We start from the raw sequence: 24,880 nt of genomic DNA, 5'->3' as shown, positions 1-24,880 counted from the left end.
CTGAAGTGGTCCACCGACTCAACCGACTGAGCTAAATCCCGCCCCTTGTATGAAAGATCCCTTGCTGCTAAAGAAAACAAAAATATAGCGGGCTTCCTTGGCCACGAGTCATAAATTACCAAATGTTTGACATTAAATAGTTAAGTATTGATACATCAATGACCGGCTTCAGTGGCGTCGTGGTTAGGCCATCGGTCTACAGGCTGGTAGGTACTGGGGTCGGACCCCAGTCGAGGCATGGGATTTTTAATCCAGATCCGAGTGAGTGCTCCGCAAGGCTCAATGGGTAGGTGTAAACCATTTGCACCGACCAGTGATCCATAACTGGTTCAACAAAGGCCATGGTGTGTGCTATGGTGTGGGAAGCGCAAATAACAGATCCCTTGCTGCTAATCGGAAAGAGTAGCCCATGTAGTGGCGACAGCGGGTTTCCTCTCAAAATCTGTGTGGTCCTTAACCATATGTCTGACGCCATATATCCGTAAATAAAACATTTCTTTCTTGATACAGCAATGTGCTCTAGTGGTGCCGTTAAACAAAACCAAACAAAGCCCCAGACGGGGCTACATTTCACACAAAGAGCTTGATGTAATGAGGGAACACATCATCGACGTTTACCTTGCATTATTCAAATATTCTGCATCAGCTGTCCCGACTGTTCCATTTGCCAGTTTCAATAGTTTTGGCTCCCCTGAACGGAACTTTAATTACTCTCGGGCCGTAATCTACGGATATTTATATACAACAATCAATATTACAACCAGATGGCGAGTGTAACGTGCATAACTACAAAAATACAGAGAACATCGACCAGAGGATTTGAAAATATGGTTAATTGCTGAACATAACTGGACTTGGGATTTAGTGCCGAGAGTTCAAGCAGTTACGCGATGCACTTCTTACAATGCGTCATTAAGGTCAAATGGTGCCTCAACATTTGTCCTGGCAAATTGCCAGAAGCACATTTGTGGATCCTTCACTCCAGGGAAATTAGAACCGTTGCACCGGAGAGCACCAATAAAAAGGGCATCTCAGACGATTAGGTTAAGTCGTCGGCTTTACGTGTGTAAGTTCCTAGGTTCGCTTCCCATTAATGGCTTCAATTTTGTTTGTGTGTGTGTGTGTGTGTGTGAGAGAGAGAGAGAGAGAGAGAGAGAGAGAGAGAGAGAGAGAGAGAGAGAGAGAGAGAGAGAGAGAGAGAGAGAGAGAGATATGAAGAGGAATATTTATTTAACTGCACCTCGGCAGGTTTTAATCCATGACGGGTGCCACCGGTGGGGCAGGATATGCTCACCTTTCGCGAACACCTGATATCATCACTGTTTTGACTGTGATTTACAGCAGTACTTATTCCAGTGAGCTCTGTAGTGTCTTGTGCTTGTTTTGATTTAATGAACTGGTCATTTTTCGTGCTGGGGTGTCGTTAAACATCCATCCCACCCCACCCCACCCCATCCCATCCCATCCCATCCCATCCCATTCAATCCCATCCCCATCCCATCCCACCCCACTCAACCCCACCCCACCCCATCCCATCCCTTCCCCATCCCATCCCATCCCCATCCCCATCCCCATTCCATCCCACCCCACTCAATACACAGAATATGAGCCAGAGGATTTGAAAGTATTCATAATTGGACTACTAAATATAAAAGGTTTTTTAACGACAAGATTCGTGGAATCATTCACTATTTTGCCAAATACCCATTCGACTCTGCATTGTGCAGAGATACGACTTTGATATCGTATTACGGTTTTGTCGTTCAGATGTATTTGGTGTCCAACACATTATTCTTATTTCATTATTTCTCGCTCAATCCAGTGCACCACGACTGGTATATCAAAGGCCGTAGTATGTGCTATTCTGTCTGTGGGATGGTGCATGTACAAGATCCCTTGCTACTAATGGAAAACAAATTTCGGGTTTCTTCTTTAAAATTATATGGGTGATTCTCCAACTACGAGGCAAATTGCAGTGTCCTAACATGAAAATATGTTTCATTGTGTAGTGTACTTTTGGTGTTTTTATCATAAAACTAAATGTCTCATGACCCCAAAACAACCACAAACATCGCACTTTGCTCCATTTTTGTAAAAAACAAAAATTCTAAATGCAATAAAGAACAAACAAATCATTGTGTCAACTCCGTTACAAGACTTTATTGACAAAATACCACATCACTGGTAATAATTCAAACCAGCAAGGTTAAATTATCAGGTAAAATGTGCATAAACCATTTAGAATCATCGCCCATTGGTTGTCAAACACTTGATACATTTTTCTTATAGTCCTAGTGAGGAAACCCCGCTACAATTTCCCATTAGTAGCAAGGGATCTCTTATGCACCATCCCACAGCCATGGTAGCACATACCAGTCGTGGTGCACTGGCTAGAACGAGATGTAGCCCAATGGGCCCACCGACGGGAATCGATCATAGACCAGCCGCGCTTTAAGCGAGCTCTTTACCACTGGGCTACGTCATGCCCCCCCCCCCCCCCCCCCCCCGCCCCCGATATGCACGATCTCTGTCTAGAATGAGAAACTATTTGCTATCAGTGTCTGATAAGTTTTTGGTGCAAACTGGTTGAACTACATATGTAGGTGGCATCGACAATCAAAATGAGATTGAAATGTGACAGTTCATATTGCAGGAAAAACAAATGAATCACAAAAGAATTCCGCAGAGAAATTAATTTCCCCACTCCTTCATGTCGTTTTATCTTGATTTTTGCTTTTATAAGTATCCAATTACAGTACAAGCGATTGGTAGTAGCCTGCACCGACCTCGGTGGTGTCGTGGTTAAGCCATCGGACATAATGCTGGTAGGTACAGGGTTCGCAGTCCGATACCGTATCCCACCCAGAGTGAGTTTTAACGACTCAATGGGTAGGTGTAAGGCCACTACACCGTCTTCTCTCTCACTAACAACTAACAGATAATCCATTATCCTGGACCAACTAACAACTAACCCACTGTCCTGGACAGACAGCTCTGATAGCTGAGGTACCGGCTCACACCCAGAGTGAGTGTTAACGACTCAATGGGTAGGTGTAACACCACTACACCTTCTTCTCTATCACTAACCACTAACCAACTAAGAGCTAACCCACTGTCCTGGACAGACAGCCCAGATAGCTGAGGTACTGGCTCTCACCCAGGGCAAGTTTTAACGACTCAGTGGATAGGTATAAGGCCACTACACCGTCTTCTCTCTCACTAACCACTAACAACTAATCCACTTCCTGGACAGACAGCCCAGATAGCTGAGGTACCGGCTCCCACCCAGAGTGAGTGTTAACGACTCAATGAGTAGGTGTGAGACCACTACACCGTCTTCTCTCTCACTAACCACTAACCACTAACAGCTAACTCACTGTCCTGGACAGACAGCCCTGATAGCTGAGGTAGCGGCTCCCACCCAGAGTGAGTGTTAACGACTCAATGAGTAGGTGTAAGACCACTACACCGTCTTCTCTCTCACTAACCACTAACCACTAACAGCTAACTCACTGTCCTGGACAGACAGCCCTGATAGCTGAGGTACCGGCTCCCACCCAGAGTGAGTGTTAACGACTCATTGAGTAGGTGTAAGACCACTACACCTTCTTCTCTCTCACTAACCACTAACCACTAACAACTAACTCACTGTCCTGGACAGACAGCGTGCTTGAACCTTAATTGGATATAAGCACGAAAATAAGTATAAAGAAATTTTAAAAAACGTAGCCAGCGCACACACCCCAGCCTTCAGGATCTGTATTTGTCTACTGAAACATCCTTTAAATTGTGTGCACAATAATGAGGTTCCAGTCGCAGAGTTATAGTTTGTTTTGTTTAACGACACCACTAGATCACATTGATTGATTGATTAATTAATTATCGGCTGTTGGATGTCAAACATTTGGTAATTTTGACACGTAGCAATAAAAAGAAACCCGCTATATTTTTCTTAATGCAGCAAGGGATCTTTTATATGCATTTTCCCACAGACAGGAAAGCATATAAAACGGCATTTGACCAGTTGTGGTGCACTGGTTGGAACGGAGACACACAATTATTGAATGGATCTACCGAGGTGGGTTAATCCTACGACGCAAAGACTTCAAGCGAGCACTGCCCCTGCGCGTGCTGTAACCTTACCGTGGTGCAGGGGTGTAACGTTCTCTTTGAGAATGGCCAATACAGCACAAATTGAAATTTTGAGTACACGTCAGTATTTATCTGTTATATTTGTATTTTTAAACAATGCTAAATATGATAATTCAGAACAGATTGCGTTATCAATATTGTTCTACAAAGAAAAAAAAGAAAAAAAAAAAAATCGCCACATTATGTCTACTAAGCTTTTCTACTTTCAGATCTATCATGCGACTATATTCTATAAAAACACATTGAAGCATACCGCTTAATTGAACAGTGAAAGAAAGAAAGAAATGTTTTATTTAACGACGCACTCAACACACTTTATTTACGGTTATATGTCGTCAGACATATGGTTAAGGACCACACAGATTTTGAGAGGAAACCCGCTGTCGCCACTTCATGGGCTACTCTTTCCGATTAGCAGCAACGGATCTTTTATTTGCACTTCCCACAGGCAGGATAGCACAAACCATGGCCTTTGTTGAACCAGTTATGGATCACTGGTCGGTGCAAGTGGTTTACACCTACCCACTGAGCCTTGCGGAGCACTCACTCAGGGTTTGGAGTCGGTATCTGGATTAAAAATCCCATGCCTCGACTGGGATCCGAACCCAGTACCTACCAGCCTGTTGACCGATGGCCTAACCACGATGCCACCGAGACCGGTAAATAATTGAACAGTGAATCAACAACTTGGACGAGCATTGCTTGACATAGCGATTACATTTTTTACGTTTTAACGATCATATTTTTTAGCTACAACGTGAAGAATATTCACTGGTGTTAAGTGTTGATATTCGATTAGAGATCATTGTTAATATTCACTGGTGTTAAGTGTCGATATTCGATTAGAGATCAGTGTTAATATTCACTGGTGTTAAGTGTCGATATTCGATTAGAGATCAGTGTTAATATGCACTGGTGTTAAGTGTTGATATTCGATTAGAGATCAATGTTACTATTCACTGGTGTTAAGTGTCGATATTCGATTAGAGACAAGTGTTAATATTCACTGGTGTTTAAGTGTTGATATTCGATTAGAGATCAATGTTAATATTCACTGATGTTAAATGTTGATATTCCATTAGAGATCAGTGTTAATATTCGCTGGTGTTAAGTGTTGATATTTCATTAGAGATCAATGTTAATTTTCACAAATGTTCTTGAGATGTTTTGTGAACCCCTTGAAGTTCAATAAATGAATATTTTTAAGGAATTATACAGTGGGCCTATTGTGCTATTTCTCGCTCCAGCCAGTGCACCACGACTGATACATAAAAGGTCGTGGTATGTGGTAGCCTGTCTATGGGATGGGGCATATAAAAGATCCCTTGGTGCTCATCGAAAAGAATAGCCCATGAAGTGGCGACAGCGGGTTTCCTCCTTCAATATCTGTGTAGTCCTTAACCATATGTCCGACGCCATATAACCGTAAATATAATGTGTTGAGTGCGTCGTTAAATAAAACATTTCCGTCGTTCCTCGCAAGGAATTATATTGTGTTATAGTGCGACTGTTCAACCCCTATACATACCAGAACCAGGTTTTTATCTTGCGCGCTGAATTATTCAAATTATTGCTGCAATTAAATCTGAACTATAGTCCATCCCATGATCCTAAAAAATATGTTTCTTTTATAAATAATTTCAGTTTCAACTGTTGTGGAAAAACCCCAACGAAAATTAACTATTTCTGTGTGCAATTTAGAATATTATTGGCTCAGACATAATTAACTTGTAGTAAATGTCATAGTATGAGCAAAGGCGTTCCCTGTGGGACGGACTATAGTTGATACGACGCGCACTGATAACTTGGATTGAAATCCGATCAGCTGATGAGGTAATGCTAATTCTGAATCATATTGTTCTAATTGAAACAGGTATGGTGTAACGTATACCGTTCATGAGCAACTCTCGTACCTACAAATACAAACTCCAACATACCATTATGTACGATTCACGAGTGACAAGTCATCTTCTGTTGAATTTCGAACGATATGCTAGTTTGCTAGTAACTTCCAAATCGTGTTGAAATCGTGTTAAATCTTCGTAGGTGCACCCCATGCAGTGAATACTTATATTATCTTGTATTAGTTTCCCTTCCGCAGCTGAATATCCCTTCGTAAATTGCATCCGCTATGACACGTGATTATAGAGAGTGTCCACATGATATTCGAGATTCGAAATTCGATTCGAATATTTTGGAATATTTAATTCGAAAGTCGATTCGATCTGAAATTTGAGATTCACAGGACCCTATTTGTCACATTTTATTCATTTTATTTCCAATCCTGGAGGAAGAAGCCTGCGAAAGTCGACACCTGCGCCCATGACAGGCGTGTACTACAACAGTTTGCTCTGAATGTGCACGTTAAAAACTATGACAATGACCACGACCAGAACTTCACTAGGTCTACATGTACAACCGACCTCTCAGTCCATGTGCCAACAAGCAAACCGGCGGCTAGACATGAAATTTGTGTCATCGCTAATTACAAAGCTGCCTTTCTTTCTATTAATGAAGTTACCAGGATCGTATAACCGATACGTAAAATTGAGGTGTATATCAAAGGCTATATCATAATTCAGGGCTTCTACAATTGTTATAAAAATCCACTAGCCATGGGATCAGTGATTTAGTTTATTTTACTAGCCATGATTAAAAATTCACTTGCCCTACTTTAAGTAAATACAATTTTACTAATAGGAATAATTGGATGTGTCACCTAAAGAAGGAGATAGGGCTTTAAAAACGCTTAGATTTCAGGGGAGGAAGAGACAGGATATTCACATTTAAAAATAGACTTAAATGTAGCATTTGACAACAACAAAAATCCACTAGCCATCGGGCATGGAGATAGTATTTATTTACTAGCCCAACACCGAATATCACTAACCATGGGAGTGGAGCTACCATAATCTAGAATATAGTTTGAATATGGTACCTTCCACCTTCCACCTTCACGGGCAATTGGTTTGGTACAACACTGATAATACTGTAAAGATGGTATCCTCCACCTTCACAGGCAATTGGTTTGGTACAACACTGATAATACTGTAAAGATGGTATGCTCCACCTTCACAGGCAGTTGGTTTGGTACAACACTGATAATACTGTAAGATGGTATTCTCCACTTTCACAGGCAATGGGTTTGGTACAACACTGATAATACTGTAAAGATAGTATTCTCCACCTTCACAGGCAGTTGGTTTGGTACAACACTTGTCACGGGGATTCTATAATTCCCGTAACTGAATAAAACACGATTATCCAAATATCTCTCCTAACTATATATCTATTAGATCTCTCTGTAACAGGCAGTTCAAAACCGCTTTGGCTCGTCTAGGTATGATCAGAGATACGATCTTATATAAAGTATATATTATTATAGCACGTTTAGTTCACTAGAAAACACAACAAAACACAATACACTTTGGAATCTGTATTAACCTACACTGACAAATATACAGCCGCAGTAGTTAATTAATAACAATAATAATAACAACCCAGAACTGATCACTTAATTAGTTAATCTCTAGGTGTCTAGTTTACACAAAATGCGAAACCTCTTCACCGTGACACAACACCCACACGTGTGATAATTGAGAAACGCTTCTAGGAGAAGTTAATTAATAAAGGAATTACCACTCTATTCCTAACTGGTTAGTTTTTAATTAACCCTTACTACTCGTTCAGTAACGTGTGATAATTGAGAAACGCTGCCAGGAGAACTTAATTAATAAAGCAATTACAACACTATTCCTAACTGATTAATTTTTAATTAACCCTTAACTACTCATTCAGTAACCTTGTAACACAGAATTAATACTGGTACCTATCACAATAAAGACAATAACCTACAGTTTACCTAGGTCTTCTAGGATGACTGGCTAAGCTTTATATTACCAAATACTCGTATAATGTTAGAACAAAAAGTCTACGATTTACTTCGTCAGATGACCGAAGACACTGTCTAAAGAATATTGGTATAATACAGTATTAAAATATTTAAAGTCACATCAATCACATCAAGGTTATACAACAGAGCAGAAATAAAATATATATTTACCAAAGTCCAAATAGACAACGTTCCCTGGGAGCCGTCCTTTTTGCTTCCCCCCATAACTCTAAAACACTAGCTATTCATTATAAATCGAAATATCGGCCGGGGGTAAATCGCGGCACCGAATCTTATCATCTGATATTCCACCTCTCCCAGCGTCGGTATATTTCTCTCTGATCGTCAGTCTGGCTGTCGCCAACCGCGAGCAATCTCCTGGCCATAAACAGCACTACCGGAGATATTACGTAACTACTAGCCACGTGGCCTCCACACCTACTCTGGGTGTGTATTAGGCGTACAGTCGCGCAAAGGTATTACGTAACAAGTTGCCCACCTAGCTAAGTGCATTTGGAACTGCACACGGCCTTCTAAAACAATTAATATCGCCACAGGCGAAAACAAAATTAAGAGCATGTACCGTCACAACACTGATAATACTGTAAAGATGGTATCCTCCACCTTCACAGGCAATTGGTTTGGTACAACACTGATAATACTGTAAAGATGGTATCCTCCACCTTCACAGGCAATGGGTTTGGTACAACACTGATAATACTGTAAAGATGGTATCCTCCACCTTCACAGGCAATTGGTTTGGTACAACACTGATAATACTGTAAAGATGGTATTCTCCGCCTTCACAGGCAATGGGTTTGGTACAACACTGATAATACTGTAAAGATGGTATTCTCCGCCTTCACAGGCAATTGGTTTGGTACAACACTGATAATACTGTAAAGATGGTATGCTCCACCTTCACAGGCAATTGGTTTGGTACAACACTGATAATACTGTAAGATGGTATCCTCCACCTTCACAGGCAATGGGTTTGGTACAACACTGATAATACTGTAAAGATGGTATCCTCCACCTTCACAGGCAATTGGTTTGGTACAACGCTGATAATACTGTAAAGATGGTATTCTCCACCTTCACAGGCAATAGGTTTCGTACAACATTATAAATACTTTGAAGATGGCACTTTCCACCTTCACAGGCAATAGGTTTCGTACAATATTATAAAAACTTTGAAGATGGCACTTTCCACCTTCACAGGCTATGGGTTTCGTACAATATTATAAATACTTTGAAGATGGCACTTTCCACCTTCACAGGCAATGGGTTTCGAACAATATTATAAATACTTTGAAGATGGCACTTTCCACCTTCACAGGCAATACGTTTGGTACAACACTGATAATAATGCAACGATGGTATCCTCCACCTTCACTGGCAATACGTTTCATACAACACTAATAATACTTTAAAGATGGTATCCTCCACCTTCACAGACAATATGTTTCGTACAATATTATAAATACTTTGAAGATGGCACTTTGCACCTTCACAGGCAATGGGTTTCGTACAATATTATAAATACTTTGAAGATGGCACTTTCAACCTTCACATGCAATAGGTTTCGTACAATATTACAAATACTTTGAAGATGGCACTTTCCACCTTCACAGGCAATAGGTTTCGTAGAATATTATAAATACTTTGAAGATGGCACTTTCCACCTTCACAGGCAATAGGTTTCGTACAGTATTATAAATACTTTGAAGATGGCACTTTCCACCTTCACAGGCAATAGGTTTCGTACAGTATTATAAATACTTTGAAGATGGCACTTTCCACCTTCACAGGCAATAGGTTTCGTACAATATTATATATACTTTGAAGATGGCACTTTCCACCTTCACAGGCAATAGGTTTCGTACAATATTATGCTACTTTCTTGACCACAGATACCGAAGCAGCATGGAGCCTAATGAGAAGGTGAAGGACGAATTGGATGAAGAGTCGTTTGCCCTCCGCCCGCTCGGCCCCGAATTCCACATGGATGGCATCCGGGACCAAAAGGGGGTCAAGAATCTACTCGTCTACTACGCCCGACATTCTACCATGCATGGGATCCCGTCCATTGTCGGTTCGAAACTGTACAGGGGAAGAAGGTATTCTTATTTTATTTTATTATTTCAGTTTTAGTTTAGTTAGTTTAGTTTTATATTATGTTATGTTATGTTATGAAATGTTGCACTGAATTGAATTGCATTGCATTACTATATCATACTATACTATACTATATTGCATAACACTATACTACACTACACTACACTACACTACACTACACTACACTACACTACACTAGACTACACTACAATGCCATACATTACATTATATTATATTATATTATATTATTTAATTATGTTTTTCTATTATTTATTTATATATTTGTCTGTCTGCCTGTCTGTCTCACCCAGGGCGGAGCAGGGGGAGATGGCGGTCTCTAACCTCCCTAATAACTCTAAATCAAAATATTACTGGTAGCAAATCTTAAGGAATGTCATCTAATTTTCAAACATTTACCGGGAGCATACCCCCGAACACCCTACAAACTTTGCTTTGCGTCCACGATCTGAATCGGACCCCACCCCCCACCCCCTCCCTCACCCACCCACACCAATGTCTACTTGCTTCCGCGGTGCCTGTTTATCTATCTATTCATTTATCCATTTGTTTGAATGTATTATTGATGCTGTTGTTGTTGATGATAATGATCATGCTGTTAAACTTTGTTGTTGCTGCTGTTATTGTTATTGCTGCTGTTAAACCCTGTTGTTATAAACGTACGTAACGACATTGGTGCAAAATTGTTCCGAAGGTTTTGCTTTGTCTTTGAAGTATTTTCAGTCTTCCACTGTCATTATTAATGAGTATTTATACTCGTTGCACCCATCACTTACAGATTCACCCCGGCGGGCCTAAAGGAGTTGAGATTGTTATATTTCCCAGGAGAAGAGGGGCTGGATTGATTGAACTGTAGATAGCGTGTTTTAAAACAATCAGGGTATATTCACCAAACAAAAGGAGTATTGCCTAACGACAACGCACAGTTTGTTCTGTCAGTCGGTTAGCAACATTTCCATGGGTTTCCATGAGAGTGAAGAATACAGCACATACTCAGTATATCTTGAAAACTTTAACATTAGTTCTATAGGTAGTACTAAACCAAATAACTTCCGGCTGTGTCAAAGTTCGAGTTGTAATTTCGATAGAGAAGTGAACATCACAAGTCCAGTGATTGGTGATAAATGTAATTTGTTGGTTGTAAAAAAAAAAACAAGTTTCATCTGGGCAAAAAAATTATGCAATTTTATTTCATCTAGTGCCACTGTGTCAAGTAGCCTTGTGATTGAAACATGTATGGGGTACCTGTAAAACAGTACACGAATTTTGTGCGGAACTAAGGTAATCATTTTAGGGTCGCAGCGTAAAATTAGGGTCGGTCGGGAAACCGGAAACACACAATTTTTTTTTTTTTTTTTTTTTTTTACGCCTTACGTTTTTGGTTCTAAACAATAAAGCCCAATAAAACAAAATGCCAATATAAACTGACGTCATCGAGAAATGAATACATTCGCCTTGCTACAGCTTGACCAATGGGGTGACGTTAACTTGTAATGAATGTAACAGAAATTTAATGCATAATTGATTAATTTCATTCATTCATTCATTGTTCTATCAGCGTTTGGTAATCCACAGGGCGGGTTTGCGCTCAATCAGTAGAATGTTCACCTCATTGGTGCTTTTGCCATCTCAACCAGTGCTCCAGAACTGGTATATCAATGGCCGTGGTATATAGTGTCCTGTCTGTAGAAAATTAAATATAAAACATCCTTTGTTGCTAATGCCCCTGCGCGTGCTGTAACCTCACCGTGGTGCAGGGATGTAACATTCTCTTTGAGAATGGCCAATACAGCACAAATCCCCTTATTTTTTTCGAGATATAATTGCATTTTTTAGTAAAAGTCAGTATCTGTCTGTGATGTTTATGTTTTTGCACAGTTCTTTACACTGTGTTTTAGTTTAATTGTTGAATTTTTATATTGATGTTGATCATCACTTTATTTGTTTGCATTACTATAGTTTGACACCCAATAGCCGATGTATTTTTCGTGCTGGGGTGTCGTTAAACATTCATTCATTCATTTTTGTTGCTGATGGGAAGCTGCAGTTCGTTTCCTCTGAAGAGTATATGTCAGAACGATCAAATGTTCCACATCCAATAATCCATGGTTAATTAATCTGTGTTCTTTATTGGTACAAACAATACGCAGTTTGAGTTTTATAATGTACCTACTTTTTCAAGCACGCCGTCTTTTCAGATATACCGGCCTCGGTGGCGTCGTGGTTAGGTCATCGGTCTACAGGCTGGTAGATACTGGGTTCGGATCCCAGTCGAGGCATGGGATTTTTAATCCAGATACCGACTCCAAACCCTGCGTGAGTGCTCCGCAAGGCTCAGTGGGTAGGTGTAAGTAACTTGCACCGATCAGAGATCCATAACTGGTTCAACAAAGGCCATGGTTTGCGCTATCCTGCCTGTGGGAAGCACAAATAAAAGATAGTTTGAGATATTAAATGGGTTAATCCGAAACTTGGGGTAATTTGAAACTACCTGAACCTAGGTTCAAACAACCCTCGGTAATCTGAAACTAGGTTCAAACAACCCCCGGTCATCTGAAACTAGGTTCAAATTATCGGGGAGTAACTTGGAATACGGGAGGAATTTGAAACTGGGACACCTGTGTACGTGACGCGATACTCAAGTAGCTTCCCGTAACTCAGTAAGAGTCCCCCCCCCCCCAGGTGGGGGGTAACTCGAGAGTACATGGCGAGACGTCTGTGATATTGTGATATCAATCTTCGTTAGCGGAAGCGGAAGCGTCTAATTTTAACATGCTCATATACCACTAAGTTTTCAAGCATGTCTATCCCGGGTCCTATCTCTGGATAGCCAGTGGCAATTTTGAATTTTATGTCCAAAAGAATATATGGGGAAAATTATAATTAAAGTTTGAAGATTTCTAATCAAAAATTTATAAAATATAAAAATATTTAAGTTTGAGTATTTTGATGCAAATTGTGATTGGGCAGCCTAAACTTAAAAATAACCTTATTATATTTTAATTTTAGCCCTTTAACGACGGAGAGGTTAGGTAGGAAGGGTTGGGGCCGTGTCCCAGGACGATTCTTGGTTTAACTGATCCTAGTATTTCGGGTCTAGCTTAAGCCCTGTACATTAATGTACTGGCCAGTTTGTTTCTTTTCTTTTTTTTGTTGGGTTTGTTTGCAAATGCATGTACTACAGTCTATAGTCCGTCCCACATGGACTATGAATTTTACTACAAATTATTTATTTATGAGCCGATTGTTTTCTAAATTGAACACAAACATAGTTGTTGTTTTTTTGTTCGGGGGGTGGGGGTGGGGTGGGGGGTATTTATTTGTATTATATATTTTTTGTTTATTTCCAAAACACTTTTTACATTTCTTCTTGCGTCAAACAAAGCTGGAATTCTTTACAACCCCCCTCCCCCCAACCCCCCCCCCCTAAAAAAAACAAAAAAAAAAACAACAACAACCAAACAAACATTTTAGTAGGAGGATGGGACGGACTATAGGGACCTACTCATTATATTAGGATCGATTGGATGAGTGTGAACGTTATGTGTTATAAAACGATTCATAACAGATGTCAATTATCTGACTCACACCCAGCCACTGGTCATGTCAAGGAGTGGGATCGACATGGCTGTCTGTGTTTTAATGTCAAAGCCTAACCTTGCATGTGTAACAGCCAAAACATGACTTTATATTTTACAATTTGTTTTTGTTTAACGACACCACTAGAGTACATTGATGTGTTAATCATCGGCTATTGGATATCAAATATTTTGTAATTTTGACATAATTATATTCAAACATTTGATAATTCTGACTCGTAGTCATCAGAGAAAACCCGCTACATTTTTCCTAATGCAGCAAGGGATCTTTTATATGAACTTTCCCGCATATAAGTAAGCACATACCACGGTCTTTGACCATTTGTGTGACCGGCCTCGGTGGCGTCGTGGCAGGCCATCGGTCTACAGGCTGGTAGGTACTGGGTTCGGATCCCAGTCGAGGCATGGGATTTTTAATCCAGATACCGACTCCAAACCCTGAGTGAGTGCTCCGCAAGGCTCAATGGGTAGGTGTAAACCACTTGCACCGACCAGTGATCCATAACTGGTTCAACAAAGGCCATGGTTTGTGCTATCCTGCCTGTGGGAAGCGCAAATAAAAGATCCTTTGCTGCCTGTCGTAAAGAAGAGTAGCCTATGTGGCGACAGCGGGTTTCCTCTAAAAACAGTGTCAGAATGACCATATGTTTGACGTCCAATAGCCGATGATAAGATTAAAAATCAATGTGCTCTAGTGGCGTCGTTAAATAAAACAAACTTTACTTTTGACCATTTGTGATGCACTGGTTGGAACGAAAAAAAAGGAATCAGTTGAATAGATCCACCGAGGTGGTTCGATCCTGCGACGCAAGCACCTCATGCGAGCACTCAACCAACTGAGATTAATCCCGCCCTTATATTTTACAACGTCGTAGTGACATTTTATATTCACATATAGTGTTGTCATTATTAGTTTAATTGTATTATTTAACTATACTGTCTCTCATAGTTCTAAAACAAATGGCTTATGTACTTTTATGGGGAGGGGGGGGGGGTATTTTGTAAATGTGTGATGTACATAATGTGAGACGTTAATGAATTATCTATCTGTCTGTCTGCCTGCCTGTCTGTCTGTCTGTCTGAACATTAACGGATATGGGCATACTCCTAACGATAAAGCTGCAACTCCCGATTCTGTTTGTATTGCTAAGATAATTGTCCTGTGAACTTCCAGTTAATTTTGATGAATCAATAGAAAGTATTTACGGTGAACCTGTTATCTATTAAATTCATTTATTTAGCATACAATACTTTGAAGCAACCAACCGGCCTCGGTGGCGCAGTGGTTAAGCCATCGGACTTCAGGATGGTAGGTACAGAGTTCGCAGCCCGGTACCGACTCCAACCCAGATCGAGTTCTTAGGGGCTCAGTGGGTAAGGTCACTACACCCTCTTCTCTCTCACGAACCAACTAACAACTAATCCACTGTCCGGACAGACAGTCCAGATAGCTGAGGCGTGTGCCCAGGACAGCGTGCTTGAACCTTAATTGAATATAAGCACGAAAATAAGTTGAAATGAAAATGTGAACCCCCAGTTAATGTTGATGTCTCAATAGAAGGTATTTACGGTGAAACAAGTTATCTAGTAAATTCATTTACTAAGCAAACAATACTTTGAAAAAGAAGGAAAGAAATGTTTTATTTAACGACGCACTCAACACATTTTATTTACGGTTATATGGCGTCAGACATAATATTATGGTTAAGGACCACACAGATTTTGAGAGGAAACCCGCTGTCGCCACTACATGGGCTACTCTTTCCGATTAGCAGCAAGGGATCTTTTATTTGCGCTTCCCACAGGCAGGATAGCACAAACCATGGCCTTTGTTGAACCAGTTATGGATCACTGGTCGGTGCAAGTGGTTTACACCTACCCATTGAGCCTTGCGGGGCACTCACTCAGGGTTTGGAGTCGGTATATGGATTTAAAATCCCATGCCTCGACTGGGATCCGAACCCATTACCTACCAGCCTGCAGACCGATGGCCTAACCACGACGCCACCGAGGCCGGTACAATACGTTGAAGCCATCACTAGTAGCCGATAACTGTATTACCCCATACATTTTATGAGCTATTCTTTCAGAGACTACCTGCGTACATACAAAATTACCTGCAGGGGGCAGGATGTAACACAGAGGTAAACCGCTCGTCTGATGCGCGGTCTGTCTGGGATCGATCACCGTCGGTGGGCCCATTGGGCTATATCTCGTCTCAACCAGTGCGTCACGACTGGTTGATCAAAGACCGTGGTATGTGCTATCCTGTCTGTGGGATGGTGCATATAAAAGATCCCTTGCTACTACTAAAATATATATCTGGTTTCCTCTCTAAAACTATATGTCAAAATAACCAAATGTTTAAATATTCACTAGCCGATCATTAATAAATCAATGTGTTCTAGCTGTGTCGTTAAACAAAACAAACTTTCACTTACCTGCTTTTCATTGTGTTCTTTATTAATGTATTGTATGTTTGTGTGTATGTTTTGTATGTTTGTGTGTATGTTTCTGTGTATGTGTGTATGTTTGTGTGTATGTGTGTATGTTTCTGTGAATGTCTGTATGTTTGTGTGTATGTTCTGTATGTTTGTGTGTATGTGTGTATGTTTCTGTGTATGTGTGTATGTTTCTGTGTATGTCTGTATGTTTGTGTGTATGTTTTGTATGTTTCTGTGTATGTTTGTGTGTATGTGTATGTATGTTTGTGTGTATGTATGTATCTTTGTGTGTATGTCTGTATGTTTGTGTGTATGTGTGTATGTTTATGTGTATGTTTGTGTGTATGGTTGTGTGTATGTGTGTATGTTTGTGGGTATGTTTATGTGTGTATGTTTCTGTGTGTATGTGCGTATGCTTGTGTGTATGTTTGTGTGTATGCTTATGTGTGTATGTTTGTGTGTATGTTTGTATGTACGTGTGTATGTTTGTATGTATGTTTGTGTGTATGAGTGTATGTTTGTGTGTATGTTTATGTGTGTATGTGTGTATGTTTATGTGTGCATGTTTGTGTGTATGTTTGTGTGTATGTGTATGTTTGTATGTGTCTATGTTTATGTGTGTATGTTTGTGTGTGTATGTGTGTATGTATGTGTGTATCTGTGTATGTGTGTATGTATGTGTGTATCTGTGTATGTGTGTTTGTGTGTATGTGTGTATGTGTGTGTCTATGTGTGTATGTTTGTGTGTATGTGTGTTTGTGTGTATGTGTATGTGTCTATGTTTATGTGTGTATGTTTGTGTGTATGTGTGTATGTATGTGTGTGTGTATATTTGTGTGTATATTTGTGTGTATGTTTGTATGTTTGTGTGTATGTTTATGTGTGTATGTTTGTGTTTGTGTGTATGAGTGTGTGTGTATGTGTGTATGTTTATGTGTGTATGTATGTGTGTATGTATGTGTGTATGTTTGTGTGTATGTTTGTGTGTATGTGTGTATGTTTGTGTGTATGTGTGTAGTTTATGTGTGTATGTTTGTGTTTGTGTGTATGAGTGTGTGTGTGTATGTTTATGTGTGTATGTTTGTGTGTATGTTTGTGTCTATGTGTGTATGTTTGTGTGTATGTGTGTATGTTTATGTGTGTATGTTTGTGTGTGTGTTTGTGTGTATGTGCGTTTGTGTGTTTGTGTGTTTTAGTGTGTGTGTTTGTATGTTTGTGTGTATGTGTGTGTGTGTGTTTGTGTGTATGTGTGCGTGTGGGTTTGTATGAGTGTATGTGTTTGTATGTGTGTGTGTATGTGTGTATGTATGTGTGTATGTATATATGTATGTATGTATGTGTGTGTGTGTATGTGTGTGTGTGTATGTTTCTGTGTATGTGTTTGTGTGTATGTGTGTTTGTGTGTATGTGTTTGTGTGTATGTGTGTTTGTATGTATGTGTATGTGTGTGTTTGTGTGTATGTGTGTTTGTGTATGTGTGTGTGTTTGTGTGTATGTGTATGTGTTTGTGTATGTGTGTATGTGTGTTTGTGTGTGTTTGTGTGTATGTATATTTGTGTGTATGTGTGTGTATGTTTGTTTGTGTATGTGTGTGTTTGTGTGTATGTGTGTATGTATGTTTGTGTGTATGTGTGTGTATGTGTGTTTGTGTGTATGTGTGTTTGTGTGTGTATGTGTGTGTATGTTTGTGTGTGTATGTGTGTGTATGTGTGTATGTGTGTGTATGTGTGTTTGTGTGTATGTGTATGTTTGTGTGTTTGTGTGTATGTGTGTGTATGTGTGTGTGTGTATGTGTGTATGTGTGTGTATGTGTGTTTGTGTGTATGTATGTGTATGTTTGTGTGTTTGTGTGTATGTGTGTGTATGTGTGTATGTGTTTTGTGTGTATGTGTGTGTATGTGTGTTTGTGTGTATGTGTGTGTATGTGTGTATGTATGTCTGTGCGTATGTGTGTGTATGTTTATGTATGTTTGTGTGTGTATGTGTGTGTATGTGTGTATGTGTGTTTGTGTGTATGTGTGTGTATGTGTGTTTGTGTGTTTGTGTGTATGTGTGTGTATGTGTGTATGTGTGTTTGTGTGTATGTGTGTTTGTGTGTATGTGTGTATGTGTATGTTTGTGTGTTTGTGTGTATGTGTGTGTATGTGTGTATGTGTGTGTATGTGTGTGTATGTGTGTATGTGTGTGTATGTGTGTTTGTGTGTATGTGTGTATGTGTATGTGTATGTGTGTGTATGTGTGTATGTGTGTTTGTGTGTATGTGTGTGTATGTGTATGTGTGTGTATGTGTGTTTGTGTGTATGTGTGTGTATGTGTGTATGTGTGTGTATGTATGTGTATGTGTGTGTATGTTTATGTATGTTTGTGTGTGTATGTGTGTGTATGTGTGTTTGTGTGTATGTGTGTGTATGTGTGTTTGTGTGTTTGTGTGTATGTGTGTGTATGTGTGTATGTGTGTTTGTGTGTATGTGTGTTTGTGTGTATGTGTGTATGTGTATGTTTGTGTGTATATAATGAAATGTAATTATATGTCACTCTGTGTTTAGAGGGTCGGGACGTAGCCCAGTGGTAAAGCGTTCGCTTGATGCGCGGTCGGTTTAGGGTCGATCCCCGTCGGTGGCTCCATTGGCTTATTTCTCGTTCCAGCCAGTGCTCCGCAACTGATGTAACAAAGGCCGTGGTATGTACTATCCTGCCTGTGGGAAGCGCAAATAAAATATCCCTTGCTGCTAATCGGAAGAGTAGCCCATGAGATGGCGACATCGGGTTTCCTCTCTCTATATCTGTTTGCTCCTTAACCATATGTTTGTCGCCATATTACCGTAAATAAAATGTGTTGCGTGCGTCGTTAAATAAAACATTTCTTTCCTTCTGTGTTTAGAGGAATAAAGACTATGATAAAGTTTTACAGTTAAAGTTTAAAGTTGGCGTTTAACGACTCCACTAGAGCACGTTGATTTATTAATCATCGGCTATTGGATATCAAACATTTGGCAATTTTGGTATATAATCTTAGAGGAAACAAAAACGCTACATTTTATCAGTTAGTAGCAAGGGATCTTTTATATGTACCATCTTCAGACAGGATAGCACATACCACTGCCTTTAACATACCAGTCGTGGTGCATTGGCTGGTACGAGAAATAGCCCAATGGGCCCACCGATGAACAAGAATATAATAAGGTAAACATAAAAACAGTTTTGTCGGTAATATCGGAAGAAAACAAAGTGAAAAATTATAATGTGTTTTTGTTTAACGACACCACTGGAGCACATTGGTTTATTAATCGTCGGCTATTGGATGCCAACCATATAATCTCGGAGAGGAAACCCGCTACATTTTTCAATTAGTAGCAAGGGAATTTTTATATGCACCATCCCACAGACAGGAAAGCACTTAGACCGACCGCGCATTGAGCTAGCGGTTTACCACAAGGCTACGTCACGCTCTCCAAAAAAATAAATATATATATATATTTTGCGAAATTAAAAAGAAGACAACAAAAAGGAATCTCAACAAATTTTAAATCTAATTTGCTTGTAAATAAAATTGGTTTCGGAAATGGACTGACCATTGATGTAAAGATAACACCTAACAGAAACATTGACATGAGCTAGGAGTTTTTGTAAAATACGCGCATTTATCTTGCCACTACCTATCATCGCGGTAATACGTTGTTCCGGCGGTACTGTGCTCCGTAATTGAGCCTGTCAGATTTGTTTGGTTACCATTTTGAGCAATCTATCTTACTGGTTCCAATACACCAAATCATTCTCCGTTGACAATAGTGTTAATATTAACAAAACACATGTAATAAAATTCTATTAAGTGATATATGACACGTACCCCAACCAGCCAATAAAACATATAAAAATATAATGATTTTTTAGTTTTTAATTTAAAAGGTGTCACGTAACATTTTAAATATTTAAGCAGAAAAAAGACATTGACGTCATAGCAACAGGCAATTGTGCAGCAAATTGCAGTTCGATGTTGTCGTTTTTTTTTCGTATTTGCTATTCAAGTTTTAACCTTCAGTTTGTCTTGCTCGACAGCTGTTTGACGGCACGTGAATAAACATGTGTTGTGCATATGTGATCAAATTCACACAAACAGCAACTGGCGAACACTATATCCAATCAGAACTGCAGCAGTGTGTGTTCTACATGCGAAACCGTTATGTCGTTAAAGAGTCTTCGTAAACTACGTCGGACGAAGCCTAGTGGCTCGTGTGCACTGAAACCTATCTCTTGTGGCATACAGGACCGGCCTCGGTGGTGTCGTGGTTACGTCATCTCTCTAAGCCATGAATCTCTATCTAGTGCCTCGTCTATAGGAGAACAGCCACTCCCGATATACATATACCACACACACACACACACACACACACACACACACACACACACACACACACATATATATACATATACATATACATATATATATATATATATATATATATCATATAATATCTTTCATTTTCAGTGTGATATTTTTCAGATCGCATACTTTAAGAATTTGATAACTTTGCAAATTAGATGTAAATTAATCGAGGTCACGGCACTAGGTCTATTGGCATTTAAGCAAATGTACTAGGGTGACACTCCATAATTGATGTATGCATACATAGTCATCAAACAGCAATTGTACACTGAAAGCTGTCCAGCGTTAAGAAAAAAGAAAAAAAACGTTATGCACTAGTTTATTTTTATTTTGAGGACGTCATTCTAGTTTGACGTCATTTCCATTCAAAAAGACATCAGAGGCTCGCATAATACACTTTATATTCCTAATATATGATACTGACAATATCGAAACACACTAGTAATAGCCTATATAGTTTTTCGTAACAGTTGTAATAGTACACATGACTAAACATTACATCGTGCACAGATAATAACATGATTCATACACCTAAACACTGGCGCTTACTGCATCCAATAATACATTCTGAACAATAGACAGACAGTTAGTTTCAAAATATGTATACAGTATTATATAACATAGAAAATAAAAGTACATAACCCATTCCTGACGGGAATTGTAGGAGATATAAATACGCCCAATACACAAACACGCACACACGGACACACACACATACCGACACACACCGACATACACACACACACACACACACACACACACACACACATATATATACATATATACACACACACACACACATACACACACATACACACAGACACACACATGCACACACGCGATGATCTCTCAACCTACTAAACACGACATTGGTTTGAATAACCAGAACGACGTACTAGAACCCCCACCCCACCCCACCCCACCCTACACACACACACTACCAACTAACGACTGGTGTACTCATGTTTACAACTAATAGGTCGCAGGCGTTGTATACAACGAGAATCGAGTTGTAAGAGCGCTCAGACTAGCAACTGGACAGCCATAGAAATCGAGATATCTGCGAGTTGGCCAACACTTCGTCGTGATAGTTGGTAGTCTAATACTAGCAAGAGGATCATTAGCTGAACTGTCTGTACTCCCTGCGGGAACGCGGGGATATTTCACTTAGTACGTCGCCATTTTGTTTCCACCACTACCTGGTCCTCTGCACTAAATTATGCAAGGCGTAACACTTTGGGGAAAACGGTGGGATGGTGAGAACAACAGGTCGACACGTCGTCAGTATTGTGATAAAAACTCATTACTTAAAGAGAGTGTCCCGAATGTACGGTCATTAGTCTGGAACCCAGAATTGGAAAAAGGCCTTAAAATAGGTTCAAGGTGAACCCATCTCCTATACTTTTTTAATTAACATTTTTAAATAGCTTAAATATTCAGAATCAATGTTCAACTGGTCTGCAAGTCAATTTCTAATGCGAAAAATAAATATCCTATGTGGAGTGGAGGCTGGTAGGCCTAAAAAAGGATAAAATTGCGCATTTGAATTTGATTTTTTTTCTCCACCAAATTGTCAATTCTTAAAATAATAGCATGAAACTTTCGACACTCATAGAAAACATCATAGAGAACATTTTAAAAATGAAAAGAACTCGAAGTATTTCCTGCATCAGCAATGGCGGCCATTTTCCAAGATGGTTGCTATGGAGTTTTTCTTAATATTCTGCCGTTTCTTTTAGAAAAATACTATGAATGTCATATAAAATGTCATGACCAATGTCCATGCTGTTAGTGCATTATATACCAAATAAAAAGTTATATAGCACCACCTTCTATATCCCGTACGGGCCATGTAATTCCAATACAGCCACCATTGGTAAAATATACATATTATACATACATATACATAAATTTACATATATTAAATTTTACGTCTAAAATCTTGAAACATCACGCTTTAGTTCTTTTTATAATTGAAACAAACATTATTTCCATATTACAATAATGTATGGTAAATTGTTTATGATTTTTAGTTAATTGTGTTTTTGTAGGCTACACTTGTATGAGTATTTAATAGTAATATAAATTCAAATGGCAACCCACCCCACCCCAACTATAAATACTACATGCATGCGTTTATTATATTAACAACAAGACTTTTAGATACATAATAATAATAATAATAATAATAATAAGATTGATTGAAAAGCATTTACATTTTTAACTCCTTACTTATTTTCCATTTAATATACTATTTTTATTTTTGAATGTGAGAACAGTTGTCTTAACATTTTGACATTTTGATTAAAGAAGAAAAGTCAAAAGCAACTCAAATAGCATATAGACCACTATTCCCTCGATCTCCTACAGATCTTGTCGTTGTTAATGCATCACTGGATTATTGGCTAAAGGTTTCTCAGAAAGTTGGGTAAGACAAAGCTATTGCCACATATGACCAAGCTATTTATGAAATAGTATTAACACGATAGAAACTTCCTGAAAAGTTTGATAGACTCATTCTTCGAATGGGTGGTTTTCATACTGCCTCCAATTTTCTAGGTGCTAGAGGATTCTTCATGCAATGAAGTGGTGTAGAAGATATACTTGCTCAAGCTGGGTTTTCTCTTCCAGGAACAGCTAGAAAAATACTGTCTGAAAAAGATTATTACTTAATGCTCAGGGCACACAGCTTGGTGTACACTGCGCAATTTCAGCTATTTTGGGAGTCTCTTAAAAGCTGGTTATTGCAACAATCATCTGATCTGGACATCAAATCTTGATGAAACTGTCAATAATGTTATTGACATTCTCCTGAGCAAACACAAAGACAGGATTGCTGATGTATTGCAAACTGAACAGGCTATGTCTTCTCTAACAAGTGTAAAAAGACATAATTCAAAGATATATGCTGTAACAACCCCACAGCAAGGTTTTGGCTTATGTAAATAGAAATGGTTACCATTCTAAAGATGTCCATCCACTCTGAGAGAGCTGGTATGTGGCAGCAACATCTGACAAACGGAAAACATGTTACCATACCTGGTTGCAGCTGGACATGGTAAATATGTCTCTTGCCTTCCTCGGTATCTTCAAGAGATGCAGACGTTGCAGATTTCAGCACCCGAAGTGAACAGAGAATTTGAGAAAGGGAACTTTGTGGTTAGAAGAACAACTGGTAGATTCAGTGGTGTCTGGACGGATATGTGTCTTGAGCAGACTTATAACTGTGATGCTAAAACAGTCCTGCGACAATGGAGAAGTACCTAAGAGTAGTCCCAGAGTTAACATCAATATCGGAAGACACAAAGAGAATGGTTCACATGAATGAACCATACAAATGTCATGAGGATTCCCCATCACTCTGCAAAGAACGAAAGTGATGCAGTCAATCGAATCAAAACACTAGTGAAAGAAACAATGATCAACCCAGTTATGTGTGACAACACTACAGATTTGCTAAACATCAGCACTGGGGAAAAGGCTTCTTCTTTAGAACTAATACATGCAAAAGAAACAGGTCTCCAGATCTTGGAAGAGGCAGAACATAGCGGATTCCAACAGGGTAAAACATTGTACATCTAAAAGTATCAAACTGCATTTGAGAATTCAAATGGTTTATGAAGAAGAATCAACAATAGCCAAAAGTTTATTCTTTACCCATGAATTAACTGATGACAAAAAGAAACAAGCTCTCAGTCACGAATGGACAAAGTACCCTTCACCTCTGTTTGAACCAGAGTGCAACACATTTGCAGAACTTCAGAAGATGTACTTAGACAATATTTTACACTGTATCCCAGTGAAATGTGAAATACTGAATTTTGTTGGGGACCGCTATGACTTTGGACCAGAAAAAAAGCTTGAAACAAGAAGAAAGAGATAAGAGAGAAAAAACAATGCAAGCCTTAAAAAGAGTATCACCCTCATGACACACTACAAATTCCAGATTGGAAGCTTATGACACAAAAAGTATGCATAACAATGCAAACCTCTTAAACTACTTGGGGGAATCTTGGATAGGATGCTGCGAACACCTCCCAGATAATCTGAAACTCATAATCGGTAGGTTGATGAAGGATCCAAGTCACACAGTCAAAATTTCCAATGTGATATGCACTGATTTACCTGAACTGGCGGTTTTTTGTTGACATCAGTTACTGCGTTAAGGAACTTGGATGTAATAGTGTGATACTTCAGGCTACCGACACAGATGTCCTAGTTCTCAGTATGTATTACAGTGTACGAATTCCAGGACTCAATGAACCACGGTTAA

The 24,880-nt window shown here is 39.3% G+C and overlaps 2 protein-coding genes across 2 annotated transcripts in view; both read left to right on the top strand.

The window, feature by feature from the left end:
• LOC121385305 overlaps window positions 1–24,880 on the top strand; it is a 250,701-nt gene that overhangs the window by 71,911 nt on the left and 153,910 nt on the right. The gene's annotated exons all lie outside the window — the stretch shown is intronic.
• The window catches only part of LOC121385303 (acid-sensing ion channel 5-like), a 110,530-nt gene that overhangs the window by 38,036 nt on the left and 47,614 nt on the right, over window positions 1–24,880 (top strand). Inside the window, exon 2 of the mRNA XM_041515926.1 lies at window positions 9,958–10,164. Within this exon, the coding sequence (XP_041371860.1) occupies window positions 9,971–10,164 (194 nt within the window). The 5' untranslated portion in view covers window positions 9,958–9,970. The remainder of the gene's footprint in view (window positions 1–9,957; window positions 10,165–24,880) is intronic.

Source organism: Gigantopelta aegis, chromosome 11 (assembly GCF_016097555.1).
Source record: "Gigantopelta aegis isolate Gae_Host chromosome 11, Gae_host_genome, whole genome shotgun sequence".
NCBI classification, from domain to species: Eukaryota; Metazoa; Mollusca; class Gastropoda; order Neomphalida; family Peltospiridae; genus Gigantopelta; species Gigantopelta aegis.
Note: the sequence above shows the minus strand (reverse complement) of the source record. Positions and strands in the feature narration are given on the sequence as shown.